This window comes from Buceros rhinoceros, unplaced genomic scaffold, assembly GCF_000710305.1.
Source record: "Buceros rhinoceros silvestris isolate BGI_N320 unplaced genomic scaffold, ASM71030v1 scaffold12786, whole genome shotgun sequence".
Taxonomy (NCBI): domain Eukaryota; kingdom Metazoa; phylum Chordata; class Aves; order Bucerotiformes; family Bucerotidae; genus Buceros; species Buceros rhinoceros.
Window position 1 is genome coordinate 52,165 of NW_010415886.1, and position 444 is coordinate 52,608.

At 64.4% G+C, this 444-nt stretch overlaps 1 protein-coding gene across 1 annotated transcript in view; it reads right to left on the reverse strand.

Moving 5' to 3' along the window:
- Window positions 1-235: 235 nt before the first annotated feature.
- LOC104494724 (protein FAM19A2-like) overlaps window positions 236-444 on the reverse strand; it is a gene marked incomplete at its 3' end in the record, with an annotated part of 7,764 nt that continues 7,555 nt past the window's right edge. Inside the window, exon 3 of the mRNA XM_010137588.1 lies at window positions 236-360. Within this exon, the coding sequence (XP_010135890.1) occupies window positions 236-360 (125 nt within the window). The remainder of the gene's footprint in view (window positions 361-444) is intronic.

Sequence of the window (444 nt, forward strand, 5' to 3'; positions counted from 1 at the left end):
TCGCCGAGCCTCCCCATGGCAGTTACTGATTGGCAAAGCTATGGGACCCTCTTGGCTTCCCTGCCAGCCCCTCCAGCTCCAGGGACCAGCCCAGCCCCTCTGCTCTGCTTCAGTGCATCTACTACAGCCCCACAGAGGCCAGAGCTTCCCCGGTTCCCCCACGAACTCTTTGGGGATGCTTTCCTGGGTTGTGCTCACCCCAGGCTTCCCCTCAGCACCCCTCCAGGGCACGTACCTTGGTCGTCTTCACTTTGTTGCCACTACTGCAGCTCCAGCCCGAGAGGTCGGGCAGCACCTTGCACTCCTCCCCATCGAGGCACGGCTCCATCTGGCACCACCACTTCTGCAGTACGATGGAGGCTGGGGGGAGGCGGGTGTCAGCGGCTGGGGGGGCGCAGGGGGTGGCAGGAGGTGGCAGGCTCTCCAGCACAGCCCACACTTGTG